The 18,588-nt window shown below is 55.6% G+C and overlaps 1 protein-coding gene across 36 annotated transcripts in view; it reads right to left on the minus strand.

Moving 5' to 3' along the window:
* The window catches only part of RFX1 (regulatory factor X1), a 46,153-nt gene that overhangs the window by 10,693 nt on the left and 16,872 nt on the right, over positions 1-18,588 (minus strand). For 13 of the 36 annotated variants that reach the window (XM_078360739.1, XM_078360744.1, XM_035287518.3 and 10 more), the window contains 8 exons: positions 11,982-12,091; positions 11,689-11,772; positions 10,612-10,719; positions 9,046-9,162; positions 8,470-8,565; positions 7,770-8,099; positions 6,970-7,064; positions 2,119-2,503 (listed from right to left, as the gene is read on the minus strand). In XM_078360739.1, coding sequence (XP_078216865.1) covers positions 2,119-2,503; positions 6,970-7,064; positions 7,770-8,099; positions 8,470-8,565; positions 9,046-9,162; positions 10,612-10,719; positions 11,689-11,772; positions 11,982-12,091 — 1,325 coding nt within the window. The remainder of the gene's footprint in view (positions 1-2,118; positions 2,504-6,969; positions 7,065-7,769; positions 8,100-8,469; positions 8,566-9,045; positions 9,163-10,611; positions 10,720-11,688; positions 11,773-11,981; positions 12,092-18,588) is intronic. The other 23 variants (XM_078360756.1, XM_035287526.3, XM_078360748.1 and 20 more) reach the window with 5 other exon arrangements.

Raw genomic sequence — 18,588 nt, forward strand, 5'->3', positions numbered from 1 at the left:
AAAAGCGAGACTCTGTTTTAAAAAAGAAATTAGCCAGTGTTGTGGTGCGTGCCTGCAGTCCCAGCTATTTGGGAGGCTGAGGCAGGAGGATCCCTTCAGCTCAGAAGTTGAAGGCTGCAGTGAGCTATGATCAAGCCACTGCATTTCAGCCTGGGTAGCAGTCAGACCTTGTCTCAAAAAAAAAAAAAAAAATATATATATATATATATATATATATATATATGCAGAGTAAAAAAAAGCAAATCTTCAAGCCAGGAGCCGATGACTCGCACCTGTAATCCCAGCACTTTGGGAGGCTGAGGTGGGTGGATCACCTGAAGTCAGAAGTTAGAGACCAGCCTGGCCAACATGGTGAAACACCATCTCTACTAAAAATACAAAAAATTAGACTGGTGTGTGGCAGGCACCTGTAGTCCCAGCCTCTTGGGAGGCTGAGGCAGGAGAACGTCTTGAACCTGGGAGGCAGAGGTTGCAGTGAGCCAAGACCACACCACTGCACTCCAGCCTGGGCAACAGAGTGAGACTCTGTTTCAAAAAAAAAAGAAATTAGCTGGGTGTGGTGATCGGCACCTGTAATTGTAGCTACTCTGGAGGCTGAGGCACAAAAATTGCTTGAACCTGGGAGGTGGGGAGGTTACAGTGAGCTGGGATTGCACCACTGCACTCCAGCCTAGGTGACAAGAGCGAAACTCCATCTCCAAAAAAGAAAAGAAAAAAAAAAGACTAGAATAGACAGAAGCCAGGCTACATCAGGGCCAAGAGGGACCGCCAGGACCACCAGCACTGAGTCACCCCACGGTCACACAATTGTCGAGTGGCCCAGTTGGGGCTGGAATTTAGGGCTGCCCCAGGGACTTCATGCAGCCACTTCTCGGCACAGGAAGTTCCAGTACCGCCCTTCCAGACAGCGGAAGAACCTTGTTCTGGAAGCTCCATATGGCAGTGCTGGCTTCTCCCTCATTATCTATTCTCTATCAGCAATTTTAATCGGAATAATCCCAGCACTTTGGGAGGCCAAAGTGGGAGGATCGCCTGAGGCCGGGATTTTGAGACCAGCGTAGGCAACAGAGTGAGATCCTGTCTCTATAAAAATTTTTTTAAAAATTGAAACCAGGCATGGTGGCTCATGCCTGTAATCCCAGCACTATGGGAGGCAGAGGTGGGTGGATCACAAGGTTAAGAGATTGAGGCCATCCTGGCCAACGTGGCAAAACCTCGTCTCTACTAAAACTACAAAACTAGCTGGGTGTGGTGGCAAGTGCCTGTAGTCCCAGCTACTTGGGAGGCTGAGGCAAGAGAATCGCTTGAACACAGGAGGTGGAGGTTGCAGTGAGCCGAGATCGTGCACTGCATCTCAGCCTGGCAAGAGAGCGAGACTCCATCTCAAAAAAAAAAAAAAAAAAATTAGCCAGGCATGGTGGTGCATGCCTGTAGTCCCAGCTACTTGGGAGGGGAAGCTGGGAGGATCACTTGAGCCTGGGAGTTTGAGGCTGCACTGCGCTATGATTATACCACTCCAGCCTGGGTGACAGAGCAAAACTCTGTCTCAAAAAAAAAAAGAAAAGAAAAGAATAAAAAGAATAGACAACATTTATTTTCTTTTAGAGCCAGAGTCTTGCTCTGTCTCCCAGGCTGGAGTGTGGTGGCACAATCTTGGCTCACTGCAACCTCTGCCTCCCGGGTTGAAGCGATTCTCGTGCCTCAGCCTCCTGAGTAGCTAGGATTATAGGCACTCACCATCATTCCTGGCTAATTTTTGTATTTTTAGTACAGATGGAGTTTCACCATGTTGGCCAGGCTGGTCTTGAACTTCTGACCTCAGCTCATCCACCCACCTCAGCCTCCCAAAGTCCTGGGATTACAGGTGTGAGCCACTGTGCCCAGCCAACTGTGGTACTGTTCTAAGAACTTCATGCTGAGGCCCAGAGAAATTACTTCATGCTGAGTAATTTATCTGAGGCCACACAGCATTCAAACCCAGGACATCTGCATATGTGCTCATCGGGGGGTACACAGACTCCTGCTAACAGTGGCTGGCTGCGCCCTCATGGACTGGGCTTCAAGTGCCCACCACCCACCACCACCTGTCTCCTCTGGGGACCAGGCTGGGGCACTTACCGTGGCTGGCGAGGCACGGGTGGTGTGGGAGTAAGACTGGCTGGCACTGCCCAGCATGTAGCCACCTTGGATCACGTAGGTGCCTGCTCCGCTGCTGCCGCCTCCGGTGCTGCCACTGCCACCCCCGCCACCACCTCCCCCGCCGCTGCTGCCACCGCCACTGCCACCACCTCCGCTGCTGTTGCTGGCCCCAGCCCCAGTGCTGGTAGAGCTGGCGACGACCTGGCTGCCAGACACGTACATGGGCATGGAGCCGCTGCTGGCCACAGCCTGGGAGGTGGCAGGGGTGCTGACCTGGGCGGCCGTGCCTGCGGTCTCATAGTAGCTGGTGCTTGCCGTCTGTGTGTACAGCGGTGTCTCAGGGTAGGAGTAGGTGCTGGAACGGCTGGGAAAGAGGCAAAGCCGGAGGACAGTCAGGGGCATGAGAACTGGGGGGGCTGACGGGCATGACTGTGCAGGAAGGGGTGTTGCCAGGAGGGGACTGGGGAAGCAGCAGCTCCCCCACAGCCAGGACCAGATCCTAGCATTCACCTACAATGGACTGGATACCATCCTGAGTGTCTGATGGGCAATATTTCATACAATCGCCAAAGCAGCCAGTCCTCTGGCAGTGCAGTCACCTTCTCCACTTGGGAAATCAGGAAATCGGGATAGAAGGACTAGGGAACTTGGCCGGGCATGGCGGCTCCTGCCTGTAGTCTTTGGAAGCAGAGGCAGGAGGTTCACTGGAGGCCAGAAGTTTAAGACTAGCCTAAGCTATATAGTGAGACCCTATCTCTACAAAAAATGTAACAATTAGCCAGGGGTGGTGGTGTACACCTGCAATCCCAGCTACTTGGGAGGCTGAGGCAGGAAGATCCCTTGAGTCCAGGAGTTCGAGGCTGTAGTGAGCTATAGCCATGCCACCACTGCACTGAAGCCTATGTGACAGCAAAACCCTGGCTTTAAATTTTTATTCTATTTATTTATTTATTTATTTATTTATTTATTGAGCCAGGCTGGAGTGCAGCGGCCTGATCTTGACTCACTGCAACCCCTACCTCTAGGGTTCAAGCGATCCTCCTGCCTCAGCCTCTGGAAGTGTTGGAACTATGGGTGCACACCACCACACCCAGCTAAATTTTGTATTTTTTTTTAGTAGAGTCGGGGTTTCACCATGTTGGCGGGGCTGGTCTTGAATTCCTGACCCCAAGTGATCTACCCACTTGTCTCCCACAGTGCTGGGATTACAGGCGTGAGGCACCACACCTGGATGACCCTGCCTTTAAAAAAAAAAAATACGGAAGGGGTAGGGAACTTGCAATGTTACCTACTTCATTATAAAAGTAAAACTGGCGAGTGCTTCGAGTGCCGACTGTGTGCCAGGCACTGTTCTGCGCACTTTGGACCTACTGTGTGCCAGGCACTGTTCTGCGCACTTTGGACCGACTGTGTGCCAGGCACTGTTCTGCGCACTTTGGACATGGCGATGGACGAGAATGAGAAGGCCCTGCCCCTGGGGGAGCTGAGGTCTAGCTGGGAGACAGGCAAGAAGCCACGTGCAACAGTAAGTTAGAGATCATACAGAAGGCGACGCGGCGAGTGAAGCAGGAAGGGGGCAGGGCTGGAGAAGGTGACGCTGTGATTGGAGGGGACTAGATTGGAAGAGACCATGAAGAATGCAGACATGTTTCCCCTGAGCCAAGCTACACATTCAGGCTGGTGAATTCTCTCTCATTCAGCTATCCAGGGACAGAATGGGCACCGGGAGACAGACTTGAGGCTGCAAATCGTCACAACATAAAAACCACCAGGAATTCAACCTCAAGGGGCTGTTAAATAAAAGATGATGGAATCCTACGCAGGGGTGAAGGAGGAGGCAGGGGTTGCGGTCCTTCCAAAGAAGAAGTTCCAGAACCGACCACTGGGCAGATAAAAGGAGAGAAGGGTGGGGACGGTGTGACTGAAAGACAGGGAAGACTGTCGTGTTTCGTGTGCATGTCTGCATGTCTGTCATCTGTGGGCATGGAGGGCTCAGCGGACAGGAGACAGGCGGGGGGTCACCTCTCACCATCTCATAAACGTCCTTAAACGTAGTTTTGATTTTTGAACTCTGTCAATGTATTAGTGATTAAACGCATAGCATTAAGCCAGGTGCAGTGGCTCACACCTGTCATCCCAACACTCTGGAAGGCTGAGGTGCGTGGATCACTTGAGGTCAGGAGTTCAAGACCAGCCTGGCCAACATGGTGAAATGGTGAAACCCTGTCTCTACTGAAAAATACAAACAATTAAAAAAAAAAAAAAAAAAAGCCAGGCATGGAGGTTCACACCTGTAATCCCAGCACTTTGAGAGGCCAAGGCAGGCAGATCACCTGAGGTCAGGAGTTCAAGACCAGCCAGGCCAACATGGTGAAACCCTGTCTCTATTTTTTTTTTTTAAATAAATAAATACAAAATACAAAAAATTAGCCAGGTGTGGTGGCGCGTGCCTGTAATCCCAGCTACTTGGGAGGCTGAGGCGGGAGAATCGCTTGAACCCTGAAGGCAGAGGTTGCAGTGAGCAGAGATTGTGCCAAGCTGGGGCAATAGAGCAAAACTCCATCTCAAAAAAAAATTTTTTTTTAACATCCAGAAAGACAGTGAGGTCAGTCAAGAGGTGACCTGGCTCAGACTCTGAAAGTGGCAAGGGACGGAGCTCTGCAGACCTAAGTGGTTGTGGGTGGACAAGGAGAGGGAGCTGAGGAGGACAGTGGAAGGAGATATGGAAGTATGGTCTTTGTCAGACACCAGGTCCAACTCTCAATCTCTCTGTCCTGCCCTATGTCTACCACACAAAGTGACACCAAGAGCACATGAGCTGAACAAGTGCCCCCATTTCTCCAAGGCAGAGGCTGCAGCCTGCTCACCCCTGCACACCCAGCATGTGATACGTGCTGCAAAAATGTTGCTTTGGTTGATGGTTGCTGATTGACTCAATAAATGAACGTGTGTGGCTCTGGATGCTCCCCAGAACAGAATCGAGGGAGGCCCAAGGGCTGTGGCTCTGGCCAGGGTGGGGATCAGGCTGGCAAAGAGTCAGGAACTCAGCAGTAATTCCCTCAGAGGGAGAAACAGGAGTGGACAGTTGACAGGAGGAGTGGCCCCCAACAACTTGACATAGCAGAAAAACCACACAGCTCAGAGGAGCTCAGAGGAGCAAAGGAGACAGGAGAGGCTCTCCCAGGGATGCCAGCAGGAGCCCTCAGACACTGGTCTCCTCTTTGCAACACTCTGTCTGGCCCTTGCCAGCTTGGGTCAACCACACAGTGAAAAGATTAGCAGCACTGGAAATAAACGGATGGAACTGTAAGGCAGCCGGATGGTGGGGACCACGCCTCACAATTCAGGACCATGCCCCGGGGGTCAGTCAGAGCCTCATGACCTTAGGACTCAGTCAGTCCACGAGCTAACCAATCCCAGCGTTGTCCCCAGAACAAGTGGCAAGGACAAAAAAAGAAATCATGCAAATGCAAAGAAAACCAAGTGAAACTTCTGGAAACTAAACCAACAGGAATTACAGTGCAGCAGTGATTGCTGTGGAGATGGGAGAGGGAAGGTGGCAGGGAGGACCCCCAGCGAGGAGCCAGAGCTGGGGCTGAAGCAGGGCCAGGATGTGGCACCTGCCTGACGTGGCACCTGTCTGACGTGGCCCACACACTGAAATGGTAGTGCTGCACGCAGGGAGGGGAAGTCCCCTACGTGCCACTGGGTGGGGACTGACAACATCGTGGCTGCTGCATCCACACAGGATTATTACACAGCAGCTAAGAGGGTGGCCGGGACCCACGAGGACACGTGGGAGAAGAGCCAGGAAAGAAACAAGGTATGGATGGAATGCCTGCCTCTATTTCTGACCAAAGAAAGGGGGTAGAGGCCGGGCACGGTGGCTCATGTCTGTAATGCCAGCACTTTGGGAGGCCAAGAGGGGAAAATCACGTGAGTCCAAGAGTTTGAGATGAGCCTGGGCAACATGGCAAAACCCCATCGCTACAAAAATACAAAAATTAGCTGAGCATGGAGGTGCACACCTGTAGTCCCAGCTACCAGGGAGGCTGAGATCAGAGGATCACTTGAGCCCATAAGCTGCAGTGAGCCGTGATCGCACCACCGTACTCTGGCCTAGGTGACGAAGTGAGACCCTGTCGCAAAAAAAGAAAAAAAAAAGAAAAAACAATGGGTAGAGGAGTAGAGTTTCTATTCTTAGAGTATCACTGGAAGGAAACAAAGAAATGGGTCACAGCATCCCCTCTGGGACAGGGTTGGAAGTCAAGTAATTTTTTTTTTTTTGAGACAGAATCTCGCTGTCACCAGGCTGCAGTGCAGTGGCATAATCTCAGCTCACTGCAACTTCCACCTCCCAGGTTCAAGTGATTCTCCTGCCTCAGCCTCACAAGTAGCTGGGATTACACGTACCTGCCACCATGCCCATCTAATTTTTGTATTTTTAGTCAAGACGGAATTTCACCATGGTGGCCAGGCTGGTCTTGAACTCCTGACCTCAAGTGATCCACCCACTGAGGCCTCCCAAAGTGCTAGAATTACACACGTGAGTTATCATGTGGGGCCTTTTTTGTTGTTGTTAAAAACCAGGCTCATATGACTCCCAAGCCATAAGCTATGCCAGGGACCCTAACCTTTGAGGGACCCTCTGCTTTGCCATTTTTCCTGGCTGTGGCTGCCCCTGGGGAGTGCCACCTGAGTGTCTGTCTCCTGAGGCCTTTAAGGCCAGCTGGCCTGCTGGGGGCTGGGACTGGGGCCTGCTGTCCTGGGAGCCTGGGGAAGGTCCAGTGCAGACCTGAGACCCTCACCCACCCCTCTCCCCTCACTTACATGGCACTGGCCGTGTAGCTGGCGTCACCGCCCTCCACATACTGCACCTGGCTGGAGTACACGTGTGGGACAGGCACCTGCTGGAGCTGCTGCACCTGGGGCAGAGAAGGGCACATGGAGGGTCAAGGTGGGCCAGCTCCTCCCGTTCCACCTCTAAAGGGCTGGTGCCCACCCAGGCTCTCCCTGACACCCAGCTCCCAGACTCAAGGACAGCTTCTGGGCTCTGAACAAAACGCCCTGGAGGAGGCCTGGGGTCAGAGGCCCAGGGGCTGCTGCCTGCACCAGGGCTGGGGATCAGGAAGGGCTATTTCAGGAGCAGAAGCCAGGACTCTCGGCTTCGGCTGGGGCCAGCAAGGGGTGGGGCATGACGGGCAGTGGAGTGGATGCGAGACAGGGTCCTGCAGTGGGCGTTAAGGTTGGACCCCAGGCACAGGGGCAAGGCTGTTGATGCAGCCAGAACCCGCAGCTACAGAAAGGGCCTCAGGGGCGGGGCCTGGAAACCGGGCAATGTATGTAAGGGGCGGAGCCTGGGGCCCCGGTTGGTGGGAAACAACCTGGAATCACTGACAGGCCTTTAGGGGCGGGGCCTGAGTCCCCCACCTCCATCCCCCAACCCGCGTCTGCAGGGGCGGAGCTGGGACCAGGACAGGGCTTGGGTAGGGAATCAGAGGCGGGTCCCCAGACCGACCCGTCGGGCGGAGGTGGGGTCTACAGGGCTTGCGGGGCCTGATGGGCGGCCCAGACTGGGCGCCCCCGCCCCTGCCCGCCCGCTGCCCCCCGTCCGTGCGTCCGCCACCTACTTTGAGGGCCGTGGCGGCCGTGCCGAACACTAGCACCTGGGGGATTCTCTGGATCCTGACCCTCTGGTCGGGGCTGGCTCGGGCCGGGAGCCGGGGCAGTGGCTCGAAGACCACTTTCTGCTGCGGCAGGAGCAGGTGCGGGGGCAGCACGCCCACCAGCTCCACCCACTGCTCGATGCCCGGCTCGTAATAGGGCGGCGGCAGCTCGGGGCTGCCTAGCTGCTGGGCCTCGCCGCTGCACACGGGCGGCCGGGGCGGCGGCTCCGGCGGCGGCGTGGGCCGGGGATCTCGCTGCTCTGCCTTCCTAGCGGGAAACTGACTGCCTGAGCTCTGGAGGACAAACAGAGACACTGGTGGGTCAACAGGGGCGGCCGCGGGTGGGGCTCCAGGCCTCCACCCACCGGGTTGCTGAGCGCGCACGCAGCCACCCGAGGGAAGATCCCCGCCGCCCGGGGTCTCGGAGACGGGAAGAACTGACCCAGGCCCACGCAAGAATGAAGCGGGATTCAAATCCAGACCTCTCTTAGCAAAACCCGGGCCCTGAGCTGCCAGGGGGCCGGGAAAGGGGAAGGATCTAGGGCAGGGTCTGCAGCTCACAGAGGCATTTCCCTCCCTGCGGCCTCAGGGGCCTGCACTCCCCAGCCCCAGCCCCAGCCCGGGACCAGCCTGTTTGTCCCTGGGGTAGGAGTGGGACACACACCTCTTGAGCCACGTGGACTGGCTGGAGGCCCTGCACGGTCAGTGGCTGCACCGGGCCGGCCTTGGGCGCTTGTGGAGTGGCCTGGACCACAGACCTCTGGAAAGGGAAAGGGAACGTTAAGATGACCATGGGAACAATGGCTGTCAACCCGCCCAGCCCCTGCACAGGTGAGCTTCTGTAACCTCACAGCAGCCTGGTAAGCAAGATGCTGCCATTCTCCAGCCAAACAGGGCATGGATTTGAGGGCAGGATCCCCTCCTGAAACCCTTCCTGGAATGAGCCAGGACGTGGCACTGGGGCTTCCTTCAGGCAAATGGGCCCAAAGAGGCCAAGGTGGTTTCTCCCAGCAGTTCCCTTGGCCCACGATGCCTCAAGTTCAAATTTCAGGCTCCCCACGGCATCCCCATCCTCCAGCCCCAGATTGCCGAATCTGGAGACAGGCAGAGACGCTTATCAAAGGCCTGGGTGGCAGGCCGGGGCTGGGCTCTAATAGGCCAGAGGCACAGCCGTGCGGGGCTACAGAGGCTGCCTGGCCGGGACCCCTGGTCTGAGCTGCTGCCCGCCTTGGCTTGGCACCTCTTGGGTGACGGGGACGCTCTGCTGGACACTGTGGACCTGCAGCTGCTGTGGCACTGTACCCGTGGGGGCCCCGGCTGTCTTGCTGGAAGAGCTGGTGGCCTGCACCGGCGACTGCTGTAAGGGAGGAGAGACAGGAGTGTACTGGGGTAGGCTTGCATCCTCTCTGGGGCACCCGGGCCCTCATACACCCTTCTCAGGAGAGCTGACCGCGGAGGGTCCTGTCCTAAGCACCTGTCGCAATTACCAACCACCCAGGCTGGTAACTGACCACATCCCATGCATCCAAATGCCTAATTCCTGCAATAGCCCCAGTCAACTCCTGGCAACGACTGGGGTTTCACCCTCCCCAGCAAGGATGGCTGATGGTAGGTGGTGCCTGCCACACCCCTGAAGCTCTCCTGGGGCTGCTCCTCATTTATGACAATGACAGCAGCAGCCTCCGGTGTGATACTGGGCTGACTCCTACCAGACACTGGCTGAGCTTTAAATGTACTCTCTGGAATCTCACGGCACTCCCACTTCCCAATGGAGGCACAGAGGGGAAGGCACAAGTCCCAGGTGACATGGCTGCAGGCGGTGAGGCCCAGGACTGGGCCCAGACAGGCTGGCCATGGAGCCCTGTGTTGGCTCTGAGCCCTGCCGTGCCTCAGGCTGTAATTCTCACAGCAAACTGAGGGGCAGTTTATACAATCAGCTGTTTGACACAGAGAAAACTTGGAGCTCAGAAGGCTCAAAGGGGCCAGGCGCCGTGGCTCACACCGGAAATCCCAGCATTTTGGGAGGCCAAGGTGGGCAGATCACCTGAGGAGGTCAGGAGTTCAAGACCAGCCTGGCCAACATGGTGAAACCCTGTCTCTACAAAAAATACAAAAACTAGCCAAGCGTGGTGGTGGTGGACGTCTGCAATCCCAGCTACTCAGGAGGCTGAGGCAGAAGAATCACTTGAACCCAGGAGCTGGAGGTTGCAGTGGGCTGACATAGCGCCACTGTACTCCAGCCTGGGCAACAGAGCAAGATTCTGTCCAAAAAAAACACAAAAAACAAAAACCAAAAACTAAAAGGCTCACAGGCCTGCCCAGAGTCCCAGAAGAGGAAGCAAGTGGGCTGGGCCAGCCATCTGACCCTGAGCTCCTGATGCAGACAACGCCCACAGCCTGCCTCCAAAACCCTCTGGTGTTTTTAGGTCCCCAGAATCTACCCTGAGGTCTGAGGCTTCGTAGTAGAGACTCTCCCCCTGTGGAGGGAAGAAGAACCTGCTTTGTTTCCTGGAATGCAGTTCCCTGAGCTGGAGCTGCCAGGGTCATCTCAACCCAGGAAGTCACCTGCTCCTCCCAGAGCAGAGCTCCACGGCCACTTAGCTCAGAGCTGGCAGGGCCAGGAACTGGGCAGCCAAGCCACCCTACCTGGGGTCCACAAGGGCATCACCCTGGGAGTGGAGAGGATGCAGAATTTTGAAGGAGCAAATGGGCTGCGGGGGCAGGAAGCCCCAAATATACTATGGGGGTACACTGCTGACCTGGGGAGACAGCACTGGGGAGGGCGGCTGACAGGGCCACCACTTACCTCTGGGGGCGAGTGCACCTGCTGGGTGCTGTGGACCGTCAGGGAGACCTGGCCGCCTTTGCTGCCTGGGGCTGCACTCTGCACCACCAGACGCTGCGTGGGGAGAGCCTGGACCCAGGGAGGGAGAGGGAGGCGGATCACTCATGACAGCCAGCGCAGTTGCACCGAGCCATGTGCACAGTGCCAGCTCATGCTGTAAGTGCATCACACCTGTTAGCTCACAGAACCCCGACAGCCCCAATGCAGCTCAGCTGCTGCCCCCACTTCACAGAGGGTGACACCAGGCTCAGGACGGCAAAGGCGCTTATCTGAGGTCCTAGAGCCAGGAAGCGGCAGAGCTGGAGTTGTCATCGGGCCACGTGGAATGTGCTGTCATCCTTAAAACCTGACAGTACTAGGCTGGGCATGGTGGCTCATGCCTGTAATCCCAGCACTTTGGGAGGCTGAGGCTGGTGGATCACTAGAGGTCAGGAGTTTGAGTCCAGCCCGGCCAACATAGTGAAACCCCGTCTTTACTAATAATACATAAATTAGCCAGGCATGATGGCACATGCCTGTAATCCCAACTACTCGGGAGGCTGAGACAGGAGAATTACTTGAACCCCAGAGGCGGAGGTTGCAGTGAGCCAACATTGCACCATTGCACTTCAGCCTGGGTGAGACTCTGTCTTAAAAAAAAACAAACAAAAAAAACTTGACAGTACTTTGTCCAGTTCTGCGCTGATCAATCGGAAATGGGTGAGCGCTGTACCCCATCTGCGGCCTTCTTGGGGACAGACCACCCTGCGCTGGCTATGGACTCCTAACTCTAAACCTGGCTTGGGTTCTCTGCTTCGGGACACTGGGCTGGACCCGAAAATCACCTTCCCAGCTACACATCCTGTTGTCTCTGCTTAGATGGCCCCTACCTGATAGTCTCACCCTGGGGAGGTGACTGCCTAGAGCCAGGAGGTAGGGCAGCCCCAGGAGTGGGCCTCTTCCCTCGATCCTGGTGAGGACAGATCCAGGCTTGTCATAGGGGTTGTTCCTCCACCCTGAGGGAGCCTTCCAGGGTGGGGCCAGGTGCAGTGGCCTTACCTGCTGGGGCACTTGGATGTTGGTCAGCTGGAGGGGCGACACATGGCCCGGCTTGGCCTGCACACTCGTCTGGACCAGCAGTCGCTGTGGGGACAAGGCAGGAGCTGAGCCACTGCTTCCCCAGGGAGGCCTGGAGTGGTGAGTGGAGGGTGGCTGCCGTGCACACCTTGATAAGAACAGGTGAGCAGATGGCTCTGGCAGGAAGCAGGGAGGGGAGGCCAGGCCCCCGAGGCCGCAGCCTGCACTGCCACCCTCACTGGCCCTCCCCCGCCCCCGGGAGGGCCACATCATACCTGCTGGGTGCCCTGCACCTGCTGAACCACCTGAGTAGGGACGCCGGTCTGGCTGGCTGTAGAGCCAGGGCTGGCCTCCGACACCGTCTCACTGGCCCGCATGGCACCTTCTGTAGGAAGGGGCCACCAGGTCAGCTCTTCCTGCTGTGCCCACCCCCAGCCTAAGCCTGAGCCCACCTGGAGAGAAAGATGAAGCCTGAAGCCAGCCCCCAGCAAGGTCAGGCCCCTTCAGGAGTCCACTCCAGAGTCCTGGCAATGCTGGAAGAACCGAGGCGCTGGGGCCACCTTCGCTGGGGTGACCCCAGGCTTCCTGGGAGTGGAAGCTGCTGAGAGGAGTGCTCCCTAGAAGGTCTTCCTAGCCTGTAGCCAAGTCCTCCCTCCCTGCCCCCGTCCTCAGTGGGGTGGGACCACAGGGGCTAGGAGTCGGGGAGGCGGGTACTCACGCTGGCAGGCAGCTGAGAAGAGACAATCATAGAACATGGTGCTTGTCCCGCCCGCCCCGCCTGCGCCCTGTCCATCCAGGGGGGCCTGCCTGGCCCTCTTTGCTCCTGGCCTGACTCTACAGAACAGCAGGGTGTACAGGCGGCTTTATACCCGCAACCTTGGGGAGCTAATCCCCCCTGGTGGAGGCAGAGAGCCTGCCTGCCCTCTTGGGATAAACACTCCCCTCCCCAGCAGGGCGGGACCTTCAAGGGGCTGGGGCAGTGCTGCAGGGTGAGGAGGGAGGTTGGTACCCAGAGACACTATCGGGCAGGCACAGGTCAAATTTCATGCACATCTTGCTGAGTGACTAGCAGGAAAGCTGGGGGAACAGGGGAGCGTCCCTAAGAGGCGCTGGCTAGAAGACCCTCACCCCAGCTGGGACGCCATCCATCCTGTCCCCTCCATGTGGCCCGGCCTACCCCCAGCAGCTCCAGAGGCCGGGGTGGCGCTGGGGGTGAACATTTATATGTCCTTCCTCCACCGCCAAGGAGCCAAGGTCCCAGGCCCACCTCTCTTGGAAATGTAGAGGGGTTTATCCAACCCCCCTGGCAGGACTGAAGAGCCATGGGCCAGGAGTGATCACTGCAGAGACTAGTGTTGCTTCTGGCACACCAGGTGTTGTGCTAGGGGCTCTCCCTGGACAGCCAGATACAATAAGAGCTTTTTTTTTTGAGACAGGGTCTCGCTCTGTTACCCAGGCTGGAGTATATCTTCTGGGGTTCAAGTAATTCTCCTGCCTCAGCCGCCAAGCCGCTGGGACTACAGGCACGTACCACCATGCCTGGCTGATTTTTGTATTTTTAGTAGAGATGGGAGTCCTGCTATATTGCCCAGGCTGGTCTTGAACTCCCAGACTCAAGCAATCTACCTGCCTCCATCTCCCAAAGTGCTGGGGTTATAGGCGTGAGCCACTGCGTCCGGCTGACAGTAATAGCTTTCCCCCCCTTTATTTTTTTTGAGACAGGGTCTTGCTCTGTTGCCAGGCTAGCGTACAGTGGTGCAATCTCGGCTCACTGAAACCTCTGCCTCCCGGTTCAAGCGTTTCTCCTGCCTCAGTCTCCCTAATACCTGGGACTACAGGCACATACCACCACGCTGGGCTAAGTTTTGTGGTTTTAGTAGAGCCAGGGTTTTGCCATGTCGGCCAGGCTGCTCTTGAACTCCTGGCTTCATGTGATCCGCCCACCTTGGCCTCTCAAAGTGCTGGGATTACAAATGTGAGCCACTGCACCTGGCTGACAGTAAGAGCTTTAATTACCCATTTTCAGACAAGGCAACAGAGACCAGAAGCAAGAAAGTGATTTGTCCAAGGTCAAATGCACCATCCATCATGCAGGCCACGACACAGGTTCCCCTCTGGCCCTACATGAACCTCATCCCACACATGGAACCTGGAGTCACTGGTCCTGTCCGCGCTGAACCCGAAGGGCAGTGATGTGTGGACTTGGGCACATGGGCACAGGAAGGAAAGCAAGCTGGGGGGTCTATGGAGACCCTTAAGGTTTGGAGCATCCAGACTGGGTCTTGGGTGTGCAGGCAGGGCACAGGAAGGAGAGGGGCCTGGCCAGGGCAGATGCAAAGGCCAAGTCAAGGGCAGAGCACATGAGTGTGTGCGGGGGACATGGGTTGCCAGATGCAGGAGGAGGTGTTGGAGGAGGCCTCCGTGTGGCTGCACGTGGGCTCTGGGGCATTTGGTCAATCCCAGGCCTGCCTGACCAGCTGCCCCTGTGCCAATTCCACAGGCCCCAATCCCTATGTTTTGCTGGACTCTTCCCTGGCATCTGCTTTAGGCTTCCCTGGGCCATAAGGGAGGAGGCTTCACTGAGAAGGCCCCTCTGGGAGAAACCCGAGACAGCCCCGAGTCACGTGACCAGCCCTGCACACCTGGATGGTGGGGCACAAGGACTCAAGCCCAGTCTAAGGGATGGTGCCTCATCCAGGAGGCTCAAGGTGGGCAGGGAGTGGGGGTCTGGCCCCCACCACCTCCAGGGCTCAGGGGCTGGTCCCTGCGCAGGACCCACAGCAGAAGGAAGCCTGGGGAGCTGCTGAGACCAGGTGGCTGTCTCCAGGAAACAGTCTGGCATGTCTCCTGCCTCTGGGGTAGCCCTCAAGGCTGGGACCCCATGCCTGCCAGCCCAGGAGGGCACCAGGGGATGCACCACGAGGCTGAGCAGGTGAGCCTGAGCAACTTGTGCAGATGAGGGCTTCCTGTGCAGGTGTCCCTGTCTGCCTGCGGCCAGGCCAGGGCCCCTCCACCGTTGGGTCTGGCCCTCGCTGTGTTTCAGGGAGGCGAAGCCAGGAGGGGAAGTGGGGGGTGGCACTGGGTCTGCGAGCAAGTGTGTGCATCTGTCTGCCAGGATCGCCACTCTGGGCGTGTGCAGGAGACCAGGGAGGCCCCCAGTGTCTCAGGAAACGGCAGCTGATTTCCTGTCCCTGAATCTGACACATTAACGTCTCTGAGCAGTGGAATGACTGACAAGTGAGCCGCCCCCTCTTCCCCAGGCCCCGCACTTCCCCATCCAGACCTACTCAAGCCTTAAATGAGCTACCTGGGGGAGCCAAGGGGAGGCCGGAGAGGCTGGGCTCTGAGCACGGCAGAGGTTGGGTCCCTGGCACCCACCCTGGGGGTCCTTCCCCAAGGACAGATGGAGCCATCTGACGCTCTGCCTCCTGCCCCTGGGCTCCCTGAGATGATGTCAGTTGGGGGCTCGTGAAGGGGCCTCGGCTGCCCCCAGTGTCCTGTGTCCCTTGTTGGCTCCGACCTCAGTTCCCCATCTGTGTTTGGGAATGCTGACAAATACTCTCCACTTCCCCATCTGGACACAAGTCTTCTTGGATCCCCCAGAACCCCAAGTGAGAGAGAAGCGGGGAAGAAGGGCTGGACTCAGCCCCTCCTTCGGGCTGGCCCCTGTTCCCTGCAGTCCGGGTCAGTTTCACGTTCCCGGGAGTGGCTGCCAGAGCCCACAGCACTCTCCTTCCACCTTGGGCTCTGGGAGAGTCTGGTGGCCTCTGAGGACGGAGATATATGGATCTAGTATTGTTCCTGACCAGAGAAACTTGAGCTTCCTTCCTACCACCCCCAAAGTCACCTTTGGGGAGGGCAGGCGGGGACCGAGCTGGGTGAGCTGTGTCTGGTGTTGCTCTCGGTTGGCGTCCAGCCCTGGGCTCCAAGTCTGGGTCCAGGCCCCTCCCTCCCTCTTCCCTGCCCACTCCCTGGGTCCCTGGTCAGCTCCGATTGCTCCTGGCTTGGGAGAAGTCCAGGTGCCTTGTGGCAGCCTTCACCGGTGTCAGTTACTCCTGCTTCCCTGGTGCTCACGTGGCCTCAGCCACCCTGAGATGAGGCATCCTAACCTGGCAGAGGGTCAGGGAGGAAGGCTGAGTTACTGTGGTAGGGGGTGGGGAGAGGGGATGACTGGCAGGGCACAAGCCAACCTCCTCTTCCTCAGAACAAATCCAGGAAGCGCTGCCCAGTGACCCTTCCGGGCACAGGCTGGCACCTGCCAGAATGTGGAGTAGCAGGGAAATAAAATTCCCTGGGACCACCGTGAAAGACAACTAAGCCACTGACTGACCAAAGTAAGCCCCAGAGAGTTCTGTGGACAGCAGGGTTGTTGCGACCTGCCCTCATGGGTACAGAGTGCCCTTCTGGGAACATTACCGAGATGGGGGAGATAGAGGCCACCTCCCCATGCCTCATGGCTACTTAGGGTCCAGCCTGGCTCTGTCTGACCCAGAGGGTTTGCCTTGATCTTCGCTTCTTTTTTGAGGCAGAGTCTTGATCTATTGCCCAGGCTGTAATCTCCGTTGACTGCAAATTCTACGGGGTGCAACTGATTCTGCCTCAGCCTCCCAAGTAGCTGGAATTATAGGTGCCCGCCACCATGCCTGGCTAATTTTTGTATTTTTAGTAGAGATGGGGTTTCACCATGTTGGCCAGGCTGGTCTTGAACTCTTGACCTCAGGTGATCCGCCTGCCTCAGCCTCCCACAGTGCTGGGACTTGCTCTTAACTTTGCAGCACCAGGGCATCCCTGAGGAAGTGCCAGGAAGAGCAGGAGAAGCTAAGGCCAGGAGCGGAAGGACTTGGGGAGTTGTGAAGCCTGGAGCTGTGTGCCCACTCCAGATTCTGGCTCCAGGGAGCCCGGACCCTGAAGCAGGGAAGACCCACACCCAGGATGTGGATCAGGACACGTCAGACACTCTGGGGGCCAAGGGGAGCCGTCTACTGGTGCCATGCAAGGCCTCCTGCAAACTCTCAGCCACGGAGGAGCTGACTGGACACGATGGCTTGCTAGGTTCTCCTCCTCTAGGCTGTTCTGGATCAGGCTGGTGCTCACCAGTCATTCCACAAAGACTGAGCAGTGACAGAGCTCTGCCTGCAGGTGGGCACCGCCACCATCCCATTATCATAACTTTAAGTGACGATAAGTGTTAAGAAGACCAGCTAGGTACCGTGCTCACGCCTATAATCCTAGCACTTTGGGAGGCCAAGGCAGGCGGATCACTTGAAGTCAGAAGTTCAAGACCAGCCTGGCCAACATGGCAAAATGCCATCTCTACTGAAAAATACAAAAATTAGCCTGGCACGGTGGCATGCGCCTATAATCCAGCTACTCGGGAGGCTGAGGCAGGAGAATCACTTGAACCCAGGAGGTGGAGGTTGCAAACAAGAAGACAGAGGGTGAGCAGTGGGGGTAGAGAGAGGGAGTCAGGGAGGTGGCAGCTGAGCAGAGACCTGAGGGAGACAAGGAACAAGCTCCCAGAGAGTCTGGGAGGGGAGTGCTCCTGGCAGGGCACCGAGAGTGCAAAGATCAGGAGGCAGGACCGAGCCTGTTGGGTTTGTGGAGCTATAGGAAGGCCAGGGGGCTGGACCAGGTACATGAGGCCAGGGGGCTGGCAGGCCGGAGTTGAAGTGGCTTGGCATTTACTAGAAGGGGCACAGGGTGCATGGAACATGTTTTCAAATCTCTTGCCTCAGCCTCCCAAGTAACTGGGATTACAGGCACCTGCCACCATGCCCAGCTAATTTATATACCTGTGTGTGTGTGTGTGTGTGTGTGTATGTGTGTATGTATATGACTCCTACATATACATATATGTATATATATAGTGTTTTTGTGTGTGTGTGTATATATATATATGACTCCTACATATATATGTATATATAGAGTGTTTGTGTGTGTGTATATATATATATGACTCCTACATATATATGTATATATAGAGTGTGTGCGTGTGTATATATATAACTCCTACATATATATGTATATATATAGTGTTTTTGTGTGTGTGTGTATATATATATGACTCCTACATATATATATAGAGTGTGTGTGTGTGTGTGTGTGTATATATATATGACTCCTACATATATATATGGGGGGAGAGAAAGTGTGTGTGTGTGTGTGTGTGTATATATATATGACTCCTACATATATATATGGGGGGAGAGAAAGTGTGTGTGTGTGTGTGTGTGTATATATATATATGACTCCTACATATATATAGAGAGAGAGAGTGTGTGTGTGTGTGTGTGTGTATATATATATGACTCCTACATATATATATGGGGGGGGAGAGAAAGTGTGTGTGTGTGTGTGTGTGTGTGTATATATATATATGACTCCTACATATATATATGGGGGGGAGAGAAAGTGTGTGTGTGTGTGTGTGTGTGTATATATATGACTCCTACATATATATATGGGGGGAGAGAAAGTGTGTGTGTGTGTGTGTGTGTGTGTGTATATATATGACTCCTACATATATATATGGGGGGAGAGAAAGTGTGTGTGTGTGTGTGTGTGTGTGTGTGTGTGTATATATATATGACTCCTACATATATATAGAGAGAGAGAGTGTGTGTGTGTGTGTGTGTGTATATATATATGACTCCTACATATATATATGGGGGGGGAGAGAAAGTGTGTGTGTGTGTGTGTGTATATATATATGACTCCTACATATATATATAGAGTGTGTGTGTGTGTGTGTGTGTATATATATATGACTCCTACATATATATATGGGGGGGGAGAGAAAGTGTGTGTGTGTGTGTGTGTGTGTATATATATATGACTCCTACATATATATATGGGGGGAGAGAAAGTGTGTGTGTGTGTGTG

The sequence above is a fragment of the Callithrix jacchus genome, chromosome 22, assembly GCF_049354715.1.
Source record: "Callithrix jacchus isolate 240 chromosome 22, calJac240_pri, whole genome shotgun sequence".
Taxonomy (NCBI): Eukaryota; Metazoa; Chordata; class Mammalia; order Primates; family Cebidae; genus Callithrix; species Callithrix jacchus.